Here is a 16,846-nt window from a genome sequence, read left to right as displayed (position 1 = left end):
CTTATTTCTTCTTACTGGCTAAACTATAGTATGTCTGTATCACATTACTTTTTTACCTCTTTTCATTGATCCACATGCAAATACTCTCTGACATGTTTCTCTCCAGTTTGTGAATTCAGTCTCTCCCCTTAGGATTCTCTAGGGTGTTTGCATCTTCCATTACTATACAGAACCTCCATCTAATGTACTCCCCCCAATTTTGACTATCCAGTTTATATCAATGAGCTTTTTCAAAGGGGTTATTTACTGAGAAAGTATAGCAAGGACAAAAGTTACAAAAACTCACTCTCACCCAAACCAGGGACACGCTCTTTGCTCTTCACACCCTTGGTTTCTTGGGAGAATGGGCTCAAACTTAAAGCACAAAGTTAGTTCCTACCTCATGTAGGGAACACATGTGACTGAGGAGTATCTCCTGGCCCTGGGAGTCTTCTCTAATCATGGAATACCTACTAATTTAATTTTTGAGAGTTGCTAAAATGTATGAGTCGCTCTCTTACTAAGCTCAGCTAGCTCCTTCTAAGACACAATGTTTCTGCTGCCAGATCAATCCTCTTCTGGGTTGGGTCAAGCAGGTCAATCTCTGGAGTTAGGCCATCACTAAACTCAACTACTACAGCTGTTGACTTTGATGATCTTTTGCTACCAGCTCTGTTTGCAGACAGAAACTCTGATAAAACTTCTGATCTTTGGGAGCTCCTAAGGTAATAAACCTGGTCTATTCCATCTCCAGATATTCATTTAGCTATGATCAGGAAAGAATAATCTCTCTCTTTCTCTCTCTTACTCTCTCTCTCTCTCTCTCTGTCTCTCTATCTCTCTCTTTCTTTCTCATACACACATACACACATGCGTGCGTGCATGCGCATGTGACTTCATCCAGTCAGACTCATGATGGCTGTGTGGGGAAATTATGCAGCTGTTGCCCCACCTTTCTTCTTCCTTTGAAAGCTACCAGAGAAGAAGGAAGCACAGGAAGGCCAGAGAGGCTACTCTGTCTTTTTGTATGTGAACTTGGTTCCAGCTCTGTCATCAGTTCTTCTAGCTCTGATGACAATTTGAAAACTCATCATGACGCAGCATCATCCCATCAGTTACTCTTGTCTGCAAGAAGGCTTACCAAGCCTTCCTGTGTTGAATTGATAGCAAGCAAGGAATACTGTAAATACACCAAGAACTGGACCCGCATTGGCCCATCTCCTGTTACGTTAAAAAAGAGAGAAAGATGGAAGGAAAATGTCTAACTGTGCCAGAACTTCAAGTACACCAGCAAAGGGAATAAAAACAAAAGCACTTTTTTGCCGATTTATTCGTTTCTGCTTTCTAGGAATGGGTTTTGGGTAATATGTATCACCTTATTTATTATGTTTATTTTTGTTGATATTGTTACTGAGTTTAAAATAAAAAGTTCTTACATTAAGATTTTTAGTATACTGTATTATCTCATACTTTGTGAATTTTTATATGAATATCCAAAGTCTTAAGTTTTATTACTTATCCTTCTTGTAGATGTTATCTCCTATAAATTATGGATAATTTTCACGGATATTTTCCCTGTGTCATACATGCTTCTCTGCTTCTGGTATAATGGATGTATGTGGAGAATTTTCTCTTTTCTCCCCATTTCTACTTAAAGCCTTCTTGAACAGATCTTTACTGTCTAGCATTAGATGCATTCCCTTTTTGGCTAAGAGCCAGTCATCTCTACATCTTAAGCTGTGGTCCAGAAATCTGAATCCTGTATTTGGACAGCATCATCTTTGTCAGTTGTTCACTTCCCAGATTTTCTTTTCATTTCTGAAATGTCTACCTTTAATCACTTTGCTAAGTTTTTCATTTCCTTGCCCAGAATTTTATGATGCCTAGAGATGCTTTCTAAGTCCCTTTTGTGAATCTCATTTATCCCCAGTTGATTAACGAGAGGTAGGTATTTTTGGTGATTAGGTCTTAGTAAGCAGTCCTGTGTCATGTCAAAGATATAGGAAGACAAGACAGCACGTGACTTCCTCATTGCCTATCAACAGAAGACCATCCAAACTCATCTCTTCCTTCTCTGACTAGTACAAATTCCCCATCTCTTGATAGATCTAGATCTTCATCATCATTCCTTAGACTTCTTTAGAGGGTTGGGTCCTTCTAAGAATCCAGTTCTACCCTCCTTGGGCTTATACCAGTATATAATCTAGTTCCCACTTATTTTTGTAACTGTGGTTCATATTATTTCCCTTCACGCATTCTGTTCTAATCAAACTGGCCTGCCAGCACTCTTCCCTACAGATGGTAGTCTCCCTCTATTCACCATTGGCCAAATGGTTCTCCCACATCTGGGTTGTCCTCTCTTCTCAACTCTTGTCTCTCAGATTCTTGAGACTCTTCCAAAACCCAGCTGAGGAGCCAGCCCTACAGGGGGTCTTTCGCATCCCTCCAGTAGTTCTCTCCCTCTTGAAATTGCTGTGAATATACTTGGCATTTACTAGTGTGTACGCGGCATTCCTTTAGTTGAGATGGGAGCTCCTTGCATACAGGGTCTATTCAATTGCTGTCTTTAGATTTCCAAAACCTAGCACCTGCCTTACACTGGTAAATGTTTATTGGATTGAATTGTCACTTCATGCATATTCTTCCAAACTCCTCCTAGGTTTTCTGCTGCTTCCTCTTTTCTTTCCTCTTTGTTTTCTTGAAGTACTTCTGCATTCTGTAAGGCAACAAGTTATTCTCCCCAGCCAGATAGTAAAAGAGGTCTCCATTCAATTCTTTTGCCTTCCCTTTTAGTTTGAAACATACATGGTTATTATTTGCCATTAACAAAAGCACAGATAGAAAAGTAGCATGATTTCTTATAATTGAGGTGCATGTGAAAAAGGATATATAAACCCTGGGGCAAGGATGGTAAGAATGGACATCAGATGAAGAAAAAGAAAGGGAAGGAATAAGCACTTATGCTAGCATCTGCTTTGTGCTGGCATTGTGCCAAGCACTTTACAAATATCTTGTTTGATAAACTTAAATTTTATCCGAAATGGAGAAAGGACGGTTGAATACACATACAAAGTATTTGATTTCAGAGGATCTTGTGTAGTATGAACTGACACAAAGTGAAGTGAGCAGAACCAGGAGACTAACTTATACAAGGACAATAATATTATAAAGAAAAACAACTTTGTTGAATTTGTAAGAATACAAGTCATTCCCCAATTGATAAATGGTCAAAGGATATGAACAGGCAGTTTACAGAGAAAGAAATTAAAACTGTCTAAAGTCATATGAAAAAATGCCCTAAAGCACTATTGATTGGAGAAATGTAAATCAAAATGACTCTGAGGTACCACATCACACCTCTCAGATTGGCTAACATGACAAAAGAGGAAAATGATAAATGTTGGAGAAGATGTGGGAAAATTGGAACACTAAAGCACTATTGGTGGAGTTGTGAACTGATCTGACCATTCTGGAGAGTAATTTGAAACTATGCCCAAAGGGCTGTATAATTGTGCATACCCTTTGACCCAGCAATATCACTTCTAGGTCTGTATCTCAAAGAGATCATAAAAAATGGGGAAAGGACCCACTTGTACAAAAATACAGCAGTTCGTTTTGTTTTGGCCAAGAATTGGAAATTGAGACAATATCCATCAGTTGTGGAATGGCTGAACAAGTAATGGAATACTATTGTGCTATGAGAAATAATGAGCAGGCTGACTTCAAAAAAAAAACTGGAAAGACTTATGAACTGATGCTGAGCGAAATGAGCAGAACCAGGAGAACATTGTACACAGTAATGGTCACACTGTGTGATGACTGACTTTGATAGACTTAGCTCTTTTCAGCAATGCAAGGATCTAAGACAACTCCAGAAGACTCACAATGGAAAATCCCACCCACATCCCAGAGAAAGAACTTTGGAGTCTGAATGCAGACAGAAACATACTATTTGCTCTTCTTTTTTTGTTTTGTTTCTTCTTTCTCATGATTTCTCCCATTAGTTCTAATTCTTCTTTACATCATGACTAGTGTGAAAATGTTTAATATGAATGTATAAGAAGAAGCAGAAAAGAAAAACGACTATGAAAGTCTTAACTGTGTTCAAAACTGTGATCAGCTGTGAAGAGACCTATGGTGAAACATTACCCCATCTATCCCTAACCAAAGTTCCTTCTCCCAGCTTTCAAGATTAGCTCAGTCATGAAGTCTTTCCCTGACCACTCATGTCCAATTAGATCCCTGCTTGTTTAGTATTTACCTGTATTATTTATTTTGACACTTGAGTCATATATATCATTACATTTTGTGCAGTTATGTCTTATTTCACCAATTCATTTATAAGCTTCTGAAATATAGGAGTGCCATCTTACCTTTCTTTTATGTCCCCACTCAGCAGCACTCACTAGTACGGTCTTATTCCTAACAAAAATTCAAAGTAAATGAAATGATAGAGGGAAGTGCTGAGCCCCACATGCTTTTGATTGCAGGTGCCAGTGACGTTTGATGATGTCTCCATCTACTTTTCTACACCAGAATGGGAGAAGTTGGAAGAATGGCAGAAGGAACTTTACAAGAACATAATGAAGGGCAACTATGAGTCTCTTATTTCAATGGGTGAGGCTGAGCTGGCTTCTGTCAGACTAGTGGTCCACAGTTTCAAGTGAGCTCAGCAGTTTTGTTTATTGTCCCATTCCCAACTTCTCATCCTCACTCCTTCTAGATAGTAAGCCTGAAAATGTACCTTCTCCTCAGCCTTTTCCTCCTATGAACATAGAGTCACTATAAAAGCTATGGTTACCTTGGTGTATCCCTGCCTCCTTAACCTCAGATGATAGGAGCATGGTCTAGGAGCAAAGGTTACATTGGAAACTGTGCATGGGATAAATATGCCAACTGCAGTGGGTGTCCTGGACGCTATTCTCTCCATAAACTACTGATGCCACTTACCCCTACCCAGTGAAGGTAGGATGGGTTTTGGAAAAGAACTGGTTAATTTATAAGTGTAGGTGGAATAGGGACTGTATAAGGTATTCCTAGCTCCATGGACCCATATGCCCTCAGTTTATTACTGCTTAGAATTAATGCCATCTTCATCCCCATGAACTTTTACTTTCTTTTCTTCTCTTTGTCCTTTAGATTATGCCATGACACAACCTGAAGTTTTGTCTCAAACTCAACCAGAGTCAGAACAGAATACAGAGAACCAGGCGAGACCAGATGAGAGTGAGATGACTGCAGAACCCAGCGATGGTGAGTAGAAAAAATCACATCACATCTTTTCACTACCCAGGCTGTCTTGCACTCCGAGGGTTTGATGACAGCCTAGCAATTAAATATTAAGGACTTCTAATTTCAGCTTTGTCACTGACTTTAGTTACAAAGATGCTCTACTTTTTAATTAATCAACGGGCATTACACCTACTGTGTGCCAGATACTTGAGGAGGCCCTGGAAATACAAATAGAAGAGTGAATCAATCGCCATCCTTATGGAGCTTATAATATAACTAGAAAAGTCAGCATGTACTTATGTAGGTGTATGCAGAACAGGTAAAAGATAATTTGGTGGCAAAGAGAGGCATTAGCAGCTGGGCAAACTTCATGAAGAAGATGGTACTTGAGCTGGTCCTTAAAGGAAAATAGGAATTCTAAGAGAAGTGAGGAAGACACATTCCAAGTTTGGAAACAGGTGATTATATGTCATTTATGACACATAGTAAAAAGACTAGAATATTGTGTCATGGTGAGAAAGAGAGGTGGCAGGGGGAGGCGGGGGGAAGCTGCTGCTATACTGTAAGACTGGCTGGAAAGATAAATAAGGTCCAGATTTTGAAGGGCTTTAAATGCTATAGGATTTTATATTTGCTCCTAGAGGTAGTAGGGAGTGCCTGGAATTTATTGAGTAAGTTGTGGCATGGTTAGATCTGTGCTTTAGGACAATAGCATTATCACTTTCATGAAGAATGGATCTAAGTAGAGAGAAAGTTGAGGCTGAGATCAGTTATAGAGGCTATGTGATAGTGTAGGCAAGTGATGAGGACCTAAACCAGGGCGATGGCTTTGTAAATAGAGAGAAGGAAATGAAGTCAAGAGATATTTTAGAGGTAGAAATGGCATGTGGGTGAGTAAGAGTGAGGGTTTAATGTTGACACAAAGACAGGAAGAACTATTAACAGAATCTTGTTGTGTCTCCCAACTTTGAGATTCTCACTTTAGTGATTAAGCAAAATTAACAGTGTTAACTAATACCTTAGGTTTTGTCTATCTCTTATCTCATTTAATCTCCCTTCCTTCTCTTTGTCCTCTCCATCTTCTTTCATTCCCCTGTCTCTTTCTTTTTCCGATCTTCTCTCCGCTTTTTCCCATCTTCTCTCCCCTTTTTGTAGCAGCAAACCTTGGTTCTTTTCAGATAAAACCCATCTCCCATATGGCCTGTTGGGCCTCAGGCTTACTTGACTTCGTCTTTCCTTTGGATAGACTATATTACATTGTGATGAGTTTGTGCTTCTGAAAAGGTATTTGACAAAACAGTAAAGATAGAACCTACCTTTGAAGCTTTGTTTAGTCAATTTCATCAGAGTGAGCACAGCTAAGGATGAGCTAGACTGAGGGGCTGAGAGCTTGTCCCTATTAGAATTCAAGACCCTCAGAGCTAGGTGGGATTGTTAAAGTTATCCAGTACAACCCCTCGTATAACAGATTAGGAAACTGAAAGCCAAAGGGGGAAGTGGTCATCCAAGGTCACACAGGTATTAAGAAGCAGAACCAAGATTCTATCCTAGGTTCATTGGCTCCACATTCAGAGCTCTTTCTGCCACACCACATTCCCAGTGGACTAGAAGTCAGCAGAAGACTTTATAGAACTAGAACTTCCTTAGGACTTTACCTTGAACAGGGTAAAAGCAGGGTAATTCTGGGCATTTTGGCCTCTCTGACCCATCTGTTTCCCCTCTCTAATCCCAGAGGATTGTGGCACTCTCTTCCTCAACAAAACTAACTCCTTCCCTTGAGCCTATCCCTTTTATCTACTATGAGATCTTGGTCCATCAGTCATTGCTTCTCATTTTCAATATCTCCTCATGTAATCCCCCTTCTTCTACTTTAAACATACTCATCACTTTTTTTTTTTTTTTACCTCAACCTTTGAGTTCCTCCAGGTAGGGAGCTTCCATTGAAGAACTTCCTTTACCAATACAGATAGGCTCCTTCTATTCCGTTTAAAAAATTTCATAGAACAGAGATTTTAGTTAACGGCCTTGGTCAGAATTCATTGCCAGTGGAGGTGCGAATTAGTACAATCATTCTACAGTGGCTAAAATGTTCATACATTTGAACCTAAAATTCTAATACTAGACATACTCCAAAGAGGTTACTAAAAAAAATAAAAGCTCCATATACACCAAAGTATTTTGTGGTAGTAAAAACCAAGAAGAAGCAAAATAGATGCCCATCAATTGGAGAATGGCTAAACAAATTTTAGTGTATAAATGTAATGGAATCTTGCTACTAAATGATGAATATAATGAATATAGAGAAATAAGGAAAGACTTACATGAATTGCTACAAAGGAAAGTAATCTGAGTCCCCCAAAAAATACACACACACACACACACACACACATACACACACACACACACGACTACAACAATGTAGATGAAATAAACAACCACAAAACAATCAGAAGTGGAAGTTGTGAAATTTACAAAAACAAACGTCCCTAAAGAAGACATACTGGAAGACACCCTCACCCTGCTCCTTTATAGAGTGGGAAGTCCACAAGTATGGTGTTTTGCATATATTTTGATACCTTTTCTATATGTAATCAATCACTGGGTTTTTTTGCTTTTTTTATTTTTTGAAAAATTATTTGTTTGCATAAAATTGCTCTCTGGAAATGAGAGGAATGCCAGGGGAAATTTTGGTGATGTAGAAATACACACACACATACACACACACATGATTTACTTTAAAAGAAAAGAAATGTTGCAAAATTTCAAAGAACAAGCTTGGCCTCAAAGAAAGGGAAAGATGGTTTGAGGGGTCCCCGATAAAAAAGTATTTAGAAGAAACAAGCCAAAAAATTTAGGCTTTTTATTTAAAAAGACTTTCCCAAGGCCACACAGCCAGTTTGAGTCAAGGGTGGTACTTTAACCCAGGGAAATGCTTAACAAAATTTTAAAAAATGCATTGCAACATAGACAATGTTAGTTTGTGATCTTCTCAATCAATATGCAACTGGCAAACATCCCTTTCCATTTGAGTTTGGTACCATTGCTCTACACCATGTTCTCTCTCACCGAAGTCAGCCTTATCCTAAAAAATATATGTATTTTGCCTTGATGCTGTCACCTCCTCAACTGTTGTCTTTTATCTTTCTTCCCCTTCACTGCTAAATTTCTAGAAACAGAGTAAAATCATTGTTTCCTCTTTAAGATCAACCCTCTCTACAATTTTCTGGAGTTTGATTTCTGTTCATACTCTTAGTTGCCAAATCCAATGACCTTTTCTTAGGCCTCGTGTTTCTTGACTATTTTGCAGCATTTGACACTGTTGACCACTGCCTTGATACTCTTTTTTTCCTTTTGGCCTTCCATGACATTGTGCTTTCTAGTTTTTCTCCTACCTTTCTTTCCACTCCGTCTCATCTTCATTTTTTTCATCTACTATCTCCTAAATGTTGGTATCCTTAGCTATCTTCTCTTGTGTTTTTATCTTATCTCCCTTATTGGATTTATCCAGTCTTATAAGTTTAATTATGACTTCTGTAAAATGAGTCATATTTGTAAATCAAGTCATAATCTCTTCCCTGACTTCTAGTTGAATATTGCCTCTTGGATCTCTCCATCTGAATGTTGTGAGTACCTCTAGCTCAGCATGTCAAAAATTGAATTATCATTTTCCCAAAATTTCCTCTTTCCTTTAACTTTCCTAATTCTAGTGTCACCATTATTCTCCCAGGCACTTAAGCTGGAAAACACAGTTATCTTTAACTTTTCCCTCTTCCCCAGAATTCTTTACTAAAGGAGAGATAGAAAGCATTATGAAATGCAAAATGGATAACTTTGATTACATTAAACTGAGAAGTTTTTGCACAACCAAACCCAATGCAACCAAAATCCGGAGGGATGTAGTAAATTGGGAAAGAATTTTTACAGCTAAGCTCAGGGATAAAGGCCTCATTTCTAGAATATATAGAGAACTTTCTCAAATGTATAATCATACAAGTCATTCCCCAATTGATAAATGGTCAAAGGATATGAACAGGCAATTTTCAGAGGAAGCAATTAAAGATATCTATAATCATATGAAAAAATGCTCTAAATCACTATTGATTAGAGAGATGCAAATCAAAACAACTCTGAGGTACCACATCACACCTATAAGATTGGCAAACATGACAGAACAAGAACATGATAAATGCTGGAGAGGATGTGGGAGAGTTGGAACACTAATTCATTGTTGGTGGAGCTGCGAGCGCATCCAACCATTCTGGAGAGCAATTTGGAACTATGCCCAAAGGGCTACAAAAATGTGCATACCCTTTGACCCAGCAATATCGCTACTAGGACTATATCCCCAAGAGATCATAAAAATGGGAAAGGGTCCCACATGTACAAAAATATTTATAGCAGCACTCTATGTAGTTGCCAAAAACTGGAAGTCAAGGGGATGTCCATCAATTGGGGAATGGCTGAATAAATTATGGTATATGAATGTAATGGAGTACTATTGTGCCATAAGAAATGATGAACAAGAAGACTTCAGAGAGGCCTGGAAGGACTTATATGACCTGATGCTGAGTGAAAGGAGCAGAACCAGGAGAACTTTGCGCACAGCAACGACCACAGTGTGCGAGAGTTTTTTCTGGTAGACTTGGAATTTTGTAATAACGCAAAAACTTCTTATAAAAAAAAAAAATCCCAAAGGGTGGTTCTCAAGGCAAAATGCCTTCCACATTCAGAGAAAGAAATATGGAAGTCACTCACAAAATGTAGCAGATCATGTTTGTATATGTGTTTGTGTATCATGTTCTGATTTATTATACGATTTCTTTCATTTATTTTAGTCTGACTACATAGCATGACTATAGTGAAAATATACTCAATAGGAAAGTATATGTAGAATCTATACAGAATTGTATGCAGTTGTGGGGAGGGAGGGGGGTAGTGGGGGGTAGGTGCGGGGTGGGGGATAAAATCTCAATTGTATGGCAGTGATTGTTAAACATTAAAAAATAATAATAATAAAAAAAAAAAACTTTTCCCTCTTCCCCAAGCCCTATATCCAACCAAGTGACCTTGTCAGTTCTTCCTTCCTAATGTCTTATTTTGGGCCTCTCCTCTTCATTCCTACTGCTACCACTCTAGTGTAGCTCCTCACTGCCACTAGTGTTGACAGTTATAATAATCATCTGCAGGTCCCACCTTTCCTATGCATCTTTTGCATAGTGGCCAAATGAATCATCCTAATGTATAGATATGATTACACTATTCTCCTACCCAAAAACTATCAGGGAATCTATGTTGTATCTTGAATCATCTACAGACTTCTTACCTAGCCTGACATTTAAAGCCCTTCCCAATCTGACCACAACATGCTGTCCCAACCTTGTTTCACATTGACTCCCCTTATATACTGTACATTCTAGCTAAACCAGACATGTTCCCTAATCTTCCCTTGTTCTCTCCTGCCTCTCTCCATCCATGTAGGCCATCCTTTTTGCTTATCCCTTGATGTCTATCTCTGCTTATAGAAGTCCTTCTTTTCCTTTAGTGCCTGGCTAAGGTGATACCTCTTCCATGAAGCTTTTGATGATTCCCATCTCCTCTTCTCCACCATCATTCTCACCTTTACCCACTGGAAAGTGATCTCTCCATCCTTAAATTTTCTTATAACATTGTGCATTTACCTTTCCTTTTTCTTTATTATATTCTATCCTATGTCACATTTATTTGTTTTTGTGTCTTTCCTTAGCATAGTGTAAAATTCTTGAGACCTGGGACTGCATTATTTTTTATCTTTATATCCATAGTACATACTATAGTGCTTTACACAATAAAAATTATGTTTGTTACGTTACATTAAGAGATTTTGTTTTGTTTTTTCTTCATTATGGGACTGTTGTGAGAGGAAAACAGAATTAAGATAAAAGCAGTTTAAAGGCAAAAGTTCAGTAGAACTAGAGGACACATTGTTAAATCACTTTAGGACATCTCTAGTGCAGAAATCATGACTGATTTAGCAAGAGTTTTATCTGTTTAGTTACAAATGAATATTTGGGTTGTTTGAAATTAACTTAGCATGTTTAATTCCAGTTTTTGGTTCAAAATTCTGTTCTGTTCCCTAATAGAAACTCAAAACAAAGTACTCTCCTTCTTTTTGCCCACCAACAGAGCCAGGCATTTCCACATCAGACATTCTCTCCTGGATTAAACAAGAAGATGAACCCCCGGTGGATGGTCCACAGGACCCTGAAGAAAGTGACATTTACAAAGGCACCTATGCTGGTGAGTGGTGCCTTCTGTGTTTGGCAGCAGAGAAACTTAGCCTTGACAGGAGCCAAAAAACAATCCAAAGCAAAGTGAGTGCTAGGAAAACCATGGAAGTGAATGAGGTTCCTTACAGGGGTTTGGAGAGAAGGGGGAAGTGAAGAAAGAGAGCAGCCCTTTTAGACCAGAGGATTTATATTGGGGAAGAATCAGAAGAGCAGATGAGAATGGTGGTGAAAGGGATGAAAGAAAGTTATGGAGCAGGAAAGTGAAATGAGGAAAGGAGTCTTAGGAAAATTTAATTTAAAACTTTGCTTTTTCCCATCCCCTCTCAAACCAGGGAATATCATAATGCAGAGATGACACCTTAGATTCCTGGATTCTCACTTCAGAACTTCACTGAACTGTTTCTGTTCCTTTGAACTAATCACTTCCCTATACAATCACAGTGAATAAAAGCACAGAGCAATTTGTGAAAACCAGGTAGAATGTAGCTACTACTTTGTGGTGAGAATTGCTAACAAAGCAGTTTCTGTGCTGTATAACAACCCTAATCTTCTCTTTCAGATGATGAGCTTGCCATCAAGGCTGAAGGGCTTGCTGGAGGCCCTTTATGTTCAGATGCCCAGGTTACCTCTGTCAATCCGCCAGCAGTGGCAAAAGATGCTTTCCCGGATGCAGCTTTCAAGAGCCAGCATCCTCCACCTGTACTGCCCTCTGCACCTCCACTTAATAACCCCATTGACCCCCTTGGGGGACAGGCTAGTTTCACCCAGCTGGGCAACCTTCCCCTTCCCCCCCAACCAGGGGAGCAACAGCAACTCTTCCCTTGTCGTCGTTGTGGCAAGAATTTTAACCAGAAGGAAATGCTGATGGACCACCAGAGTAGTCATGCTGGTGAGCGTCCCTTTGCATGTGCCCAGTGTCCTAAGCGCTTTGCCCAACAGGCCAACCTCAGCAATCATGCCCGTGTACACACAACTGAGCGGGCCCATACCTGCCCACATTGCTCCAAGAGCTTTGTGCATCCCTCTCGGCTTACCTACCACTTGCGGGTCCACAGTGGTGAACGGCCTTTTCCGTGTCCAGAATGCCCTAAGCGTTTTGCTGACCAGTCTCGGCTTACTAGTCACCGACGTGGCCACTCTGGAGAACGGCCATTTCGCTGTGCTCAGTGTGGTCGGAGCTTCAGTTTAAAGATTAGTCTTCTGCTCCACCAGCGGGGCCATGCCCAGGAGCGCCCCTTCTCCTGCCCCCAGTGTGGCATCGACTTCAATGGCCACTCGGCACTGATCCGTCACCAAATGATCCACACGGGTGAGCGACCCTACCAGTGTGGCGACTGTGGCAAGAGCTTCATGCGTAAGGAACACCTGCTGAATCACCAACGGCTGCACACAGGCGAGCGTCCCTTCCACTGTGCCCATTGTGGCAAGAGCTTCATTCGTAAGCACCACCTAATGAAGCACCAGCGCATTCACACGGGTGAGAGGCCCTACCCCTGTCCCTGCTGCGGCAAGAGCTTCCGCTACAAGCAGACACTGAAGGACCATTTGCGAGGAGGCCAGGATGGAAGTTGCAGTGGTGATGGAGATGTACCAGGGCAGCCTCCAGACCCCCCTGGCCTCCTCCTACCAGGGCTTGAGTCCACAGGCTTAGGGATTGGAGCTGATGGCCTAGAAACCAACCACTGGTATGGAGAAGGGGGTGGAGGTGGTGTTTTGTAAGTCTTTCATCTCTTGTTTTTCCAGTAAGTGGAGAATCCCAAAGACAGGGGGCCCAAGATCATTTTAAACTGGCTCTTCAGTGCATTTTGGCATCATACATCTAACTAGGGACATACCTAGTTTTTTGGAACTTCACAATATTGCAAATAATGAAGATACATTGTAAAATTTGGAGGAGCTTGAAAAGAATCCACCCACCTTGTCCTTATGAAGAAATTACATGAGTTGAAGAGGTGATATTGTTGCAAAGAGGCTGAAAGCAAGAAATTGGTAAATTACTGGCAGATAATCCAAGTTATTTGTAGGTTGAAGTCCAGAGGTGGGGCTGGTGGCATGGGAAAACCTCTCAAACTTGATACTTTCCCTGTACTATCAGGTTGATGGGACATTGAGGCTTCTCCCTAACTCCTGGGTGGTTGAGGTGGTCATTAGAGGGGAGAGTTGGGCACGGAGCTGCCAAATGGGGGCTGTTGCTCTCTCCTTCTGGTTCCAGCTTAGACCCACCTACTCGTACTCCTGCTCACCTTCCCTGAAATAGACCTAGCATGATGGAGATTCCTATTCTTCATCCATGTGAACTCAAGACTTGGCCTGCTATGAGTTTTCTTGGATTTTAATCAATGTGATTTTCTTTAGCTATTAAATCAGCCCAGGGTAATAGATCTGAATTTTGTAGGTCGGAAATCTCCTTAAGGAGAATTGGTTGGTTGATTTTGAACTTTTCAGTGGCTTGGTTTACAGTCTTCCCTCTCTAGTATTCAGGATTTTACTGAAATTTAAATTCCTGGATATTAGCCTTCTCAGCCTATACACAGTCCCTAACCCCAAAATCTGAAAAACAGGATTCATTGGAGTAAATGACAGGCCATGCCTCTAAGGGCATAACCTTAGATTTGTGACTAGGCCATCAACTTTAAATATGAGTACATCTAATGTATTCATTTTTCTATGTCTTTACAGAAATAATAAGCTGACTTTTCTCTTTCTGGTATTTTGGACATTTGTGACTATAGGTAGCAGAAAAGATCACAATTCACAGCTTTCAGACTAGCTGAAGATTCTTACTATTTGTTTCACATGCAATGAAACTAAGCCATTTTGTTATGTGGCTGGCTCAAACCATTAGAGGAAGTGTATGTTCACCCCCATTTGGCTCTGCCATGGGAAAGTGGTAAGATCAAGAAGCTTCCTCCCTAGCTGGTAGCTAGCTATCCCTTTCTTGTACATAAACAGTCTATCTGTCCCATCCATATTATGCTCTCAGGTCTACTGGCTATTGTGTGCACAAGGTCATTAGTTGTTGTATATGGGTCCCCCAGTCATCTGGAGCAACTGAAACACCTGGTTCTATTTCTCGCTGAGTCTAGGCCAGTTTCTTCCTTTTCTGCACCCTAATTTACCTTTCTGTAAAATAAGAACAGTCCCTGTCCAGTTCACCTCAAACAGCTGGTATGAGGAACAAGTCAGAGCTCTACAGAAATGCACAAGAATGTGATTGCCAGGCAGCATATTCTCCTTCTTGCCAAAAAACCCATTTAATTCTTTTTCAGCCTCTTATGGAGGCAGACTTGAATAGGACAGCAAAGTCAAGGTGGAGAGACTGCTGCCTGCAGCACCCCCATCTAGAGTTGTATGTGCTTTCTTAAGAACTGAGAACCTCTGGAACATATGGGTAATATTCTCATACAGAAGCTGCAGCCCTGCATATTGGCAGGAGAGGCTGTTAGCATCAGCCAGGAGGAAAGCAAACAACCTCTCTCGCCAAGTATTCTCTGTCCCCAGAGAATACATTGGTCCATGGTGTTAACGACAAGGCCTTTACTTGGTGGTTTGAATGAGGGTCTTTCCCTCACATTCTAACCTTAATTCTTACCCAGATGGCACAACTGCCTGTGACCTGGCTGAGGAAAGATATTTTCCTTGACCAGCTGTGATATTGAGCATTTTGAACAAGAAGGCAATGTAATGTGTAATAGGAAGAGCGTTGGACAAGAGCCTAGGACACCTGGATTCTGCCATTAAGTAGCTTTGTGACTTTGGGCAAATCACCTCTCCGTCTCAGTTTCCTTATCTGTAAAATTGTTAGATGACCTTCCAGATCTAAGATACTATGATTCTGTGAGGTACAGTCAGCACACTGAATGAAAAAGAATGCACAGATTTTCTAGGAAGAAGCCACAATAGGACAGCAGGTATCGGGCTCTCAGCACTGACACAAACTGGGAGTTTAACACAGACTCGTGATCATCTCATCTACTCTCCCACTCTCTGACTAGTGAAGAAAACCCCAGGCCAGTAATTTGAAAAAAAAATTGTTTTTTGAAGGTCAAAATGTGGATAATTAAATGCTAGGTAAACAAAAGGACTAATCTTATAAGCAGAAAAGTATCTGGGGGTCAATTTTTACCTTGATCCTTCATGTCCCTCTCAAGGACCAAGCTATTAGACTGGAGTTTGAAAAGGTGCTTTAAGGTATAAAGGTTATAAGCCCTCATAGACAAAAAAGATGGTCCCCAACCACAGGCCCTAGATCCAGCCAACCATGTTTCATGTGGATTCTTTCAGTAGTCTTCATTTATGGCAGAGAAGTTTAACAAATATACTAGCCTGTCCCCACTATTCACCATCTTGCTTTCCCTTTCAGTTAAAAGTCCATTCTTCTACAAACAGATGTCACCTTTCTCCTCAACCATTTTCAACCATTGTAATTGTCACTTGCCAAGTGGTGGCTTATATCAGTAATTAATCCAATTGGTTTATTAAGGAGATCAGAATAAACAGACTCACTCTTTGTTGGGTATTTTCATTGTCTCTCATGGGATGATAGTTAATCCACGTGCAAATTGGTGAACATTGGTAAATGATTAGCCTGTAAACTAGTTTGTTATATAGCAAGAAAAATGGTCTTTATCCTTCACTATTGACCCAGTATTGGGTGTACTTCATTGTGGGCCCTAGGGTAATAACAGGAACCTCCATGACTTATTATCATCAAAGATTTTGTTCTTAATAAAAGGAATCCTTAGAACCTCAGTGATTAGGAAATCTAGGCCTTCACTCTCACTCACTTCATATAGTATAAAGATAACTCATGGGTTTGTGCTCAGACCCGCCTCTGCAGAAAGAGGAGACTATCTGAATCAGTAAGTCACTCTAGAAGTCTGTCTGCAGTACTTGAATATGATGTTAAGGGAATGAATAAGCGAGTGAATTCTTCAGAGACCAGTAGGAGAGATTTCTTGGGTCTCTTCTGGGTTCTGGTGGGGCTGGCAAGTTGCTTGTAAAGCTTTATCCTCACTCTTCTTCAGCTCCATCCCAGAAAGGAGCATATTTCTAGATTAGAGCAGCCTGTTTGGCTCATGGTATCTCGGGCAAGGAGCATTTTTTTGTCTTAGCAGTTTTTGTGACCTGAACATGAGAATTCTGTTTCACGAGCAAGAGAAAAAAGTGTTCTCAGAGTAATGTGTACCCCTTCAGACTGTCCCTTCTCAAACACGACTCTGTACTCTAGTTTTCCTTTCAGTGGACAGAAACAAAAATATATTTCATGTCACAGTGTATGTCAACTGCAAAGGTTTTAAAAGGAATCTCCCAAACAACTAGATAGATTCATGAGTACCAAAAGAGAAACCAACTTCCCACCAGAGAAT

The 16,846-nt window shown here is 40.3% G+C and overlaps 1 protein-coding gene across 1 annotated transcript in view; it reads left to right on the top strand.

The window, feature by feature from the left end:
- Window positions 1-15,987, top strand: part of ZNF398 (zinc finger protein 398) — a 32,318-nt gene extending 16,331 nt beyond the window's left edge. Inside the window, exons 3-6 of the mRNA XM_072652407.1 lie at window positions 4,470-4,596; window positions 5,119-5,232; window positions 11,374-11,487; window positions 12,037-15,987. Of these exons, the coding sequence (XP_072508508.1) occupies window positions 4,470-4,596; window positions 5,119-5,232; window positions 11,374-11,487; window positions 12,037-13,196 (1,515 nt within the window). The 3' untranslated portion in view covers window positions 13,197-15,987. The remainder of the gene's footprint in view (window positions 1-4,469; window positions 4,597-5,118; window positions 5,233-11,373; window positions 11,488-12,036) is intronic.
- The last annotated feature ends 859 nt before the right edge of the window (window positions 15,988-16,846 follow it).

Source organism: Notamacropus eugenii, chromosome 3 (genome assembly GCF_028372415.1).
Source record: "Notamacropus eugenii isolate mMacEug1 chromosome 3, mMacEug1.pri_v2, whole genome shotgun sequence".
NCBI classification, from domain to species: domain Eukaryota; kingdom Metazoa; phylum Chordata; class Mammalia; order Diprotodontia; family Macropodidae; genus Notamacropus; species Notamacropus eugenii.
The sequence above is the reverse complement of the archived record's forward strand: the minus strand, read 5'-3'. Positions and strand labels throughout refer to the sequence as shown.